General features: G+C 47.4%; 1 protein-coding gene across 1 annotated transcript in view; it reads right to left on the bottom strand.

The window, feature by feature from the left end:
- Positions 1-6: 6 nt before the first annotated feature.
- The window catches only part of LOC107098938 (hormone-sensitive lipase-like), a 7823-nt gene continuing 5857 nt past the window's right edge, over positions 7-1972 (bottom strand). Inside the window, exons 3-6 of the mRNA XM_015396834.1 lie at positions 758-1042; positions 565-655; positions 342-487; positions 7-258 (exon numbers count right to left, since the gene is read on the bottom strand). Of these exons, the coding sequence (XP_015252320.1) occupies positions 7-258; positions 342-487; positions 565-655; positions 758-1042 (774 nt within the window). The remainder of the gene's footprint in view (positions 259-341; positions 488-564; positions 656-757; positions 1043-1972) is intronic.

Genomic DNA, 1972 nt, shown 5'->3' with positions numbered 1-1972 from the left:
GTGTCTTCAGATGACGTTTATTTCTTCTCCTTTGCATTTTAAACCCATGGATCGTATATTTATGATCCTCACCTGACCCTCTCGCAGCTCATAGGAGATCAGCCTCATGTAGACGGGCCCGGGGCCCCAGTGGGCAATGGGAGGAGATATGCTGGTGGACAGCCTGGGGTCCGAGGCCAGAGGGAGACGCAGGCTGACCGGAGGTACGGTCAGCGTGATGTTCACCTGCACCGGGTTCGAGGCGATCCGGGTAAATCCCTGGGAAGAGGAAAACATGTGAGGAGGCGGCGCAGCTGTCGCTGATGAATCTGATGAAATAAGGAGTATTTGACCCTGCCTACTGATAAAATGTCAGACTCTGTGACGTTCCAGAAGGATTTCCAAAAGTGCAAGTCCAGGTTCTGAGTGATGCGTTCGAATTCGGCCCCTCGCAGCTCCGGATCGATCACATACTTCCCTGATGTGAGGAGCGACAGGGCGGCTGTTCCTGCAGGGGAGAGAAACAACTCGTTTCATCAGGATGGGAGACGGTTTGCTGCAGAGCGGGAGGTAAAAGAGGCTCACCAATCCCAGACTGCTGCTTCCCGTAAGTCTCTCCGTATGAAACCATGCTGATGACAATGGTTTGGAGGAACGGCCGCAGGGCGGGAGAGAACTGCAGAACCAGACAAAGCACATCCAGCTCTTAATGGATGAGCAGGACCATCACAAACATCAGATCTGACTCTATGTGTGCGTCACAAAGCTGCCGGCCCACCTGGAAGCCCAGACAGCGTCCGTAGAAACAGGCTTTGTGCATGGAGCTGTACTCCTGCACGAATCTGTCGCTCAGGTCGGTGTCCTGCTGCGTGTACAGCTGACCGTGGTCGTTGTCGTGGATCAGCTGCTGCGCCAGGTAGAGCAGGGCTCGCAGCTGGCAGAGGGCGCTGCAGTACGCCTCCATCTCCGTGGCGTTGTGCTCCGCCCTAAAGAAGGCGCCGCTGTAGTTGGAGGCGATGTAACGGCCTTTATGGATGATGTGCACGAGGCAGGACTGCAAGACCTGGAACGGAGAGGGAGGTGGAAGGCGGAGATGAACGCTGCTTGGTGGCAAGAAAAACAAACTGCGTGATCAGTGAACATCCTGGAAAAGGAATCAGGTTCCTTTAGTTTAAAATGATTCAATCAGACGAAGGAGAACCGGAGAAAATACAACTTATCGGTTCATTGAGACTAATCAGACCGTTTGGATTTGTTTTCATTAATGACTTCCTGCAAACTACGCGATGCTTCTCAAACAACTCAGGATGCATCCAGATGAACGTTGCATGAAACGGTTGGGAAATCCACAATAACTAAACTAACTAAAGAACTAAAGAAATGGAAATATCACCTGAAAACTGTCGTATTTATTTGCTCAAATTAAGGGAAAATACACAAATTTCAGGAAAACATTATTCATTTTAAAATTTTAATATAGCTAAATGAAACCAGGACGTATGAAGGTACTATGGAGATAAAAAGCAGAGAAAACATAAAGGGATTCAACCAAGAAATTCTGCAGACTTTGGTGTTGAGTCTTTGCTGCCTGATCCATGTTTCAGGCAAACCTGTGAAGTAGTAATTCGTTTTTCAAGGTCCTGCTCAGACATTAGTCCTTTCATTCTGGAGATGTTGGTTAGCAGATAGAAGGCTGATTTTGTTCCTGTCTTTATGAGCCTCTGAAGGTTCAGGCCTGAGTTCATCACTACAGCCAGATTTAGACCCTGGTTGCCGCTTTCTAGCTGGATCAACTAAAGCTGGGTGCTAACTTTTAAACACTATTTCTTTTGTTCAAAAATTGTTATGGTACAATGAAATATATTAATGATGAAGCTACTACAAGGACGAAAATCAGGAAAAACATTAAAAGATGATATAACAAATGCTGAAGATTGGGAGAATAGAGATAGAATGAAGCAGAATGATTGAACCGGCCTCCAACCTGGTTCTG

Source organism: Cyprinodon variegatus, unplaced genomic scaffold (assembly GCF_000732505.1).
Source record: "Cyprinodon variegatus isolate N-32 unplaced genomic scaffold, C_variegatus-1.0 Scaffold823, whole genome shotgun sequence".
In the NCBI taxonomy this organism is placed as follows: Eukaryota; Metazoa; Chordata; class Actinopteri; order Cyprinodontiformes; family Cyprinodontidae; genus Cyprinodon; species Cyprinodon variegatus.
Note: the sequence above shows the minus strand (reverse complement) of the source record. Positions and strands in the feature narration are given on the sequence as shown.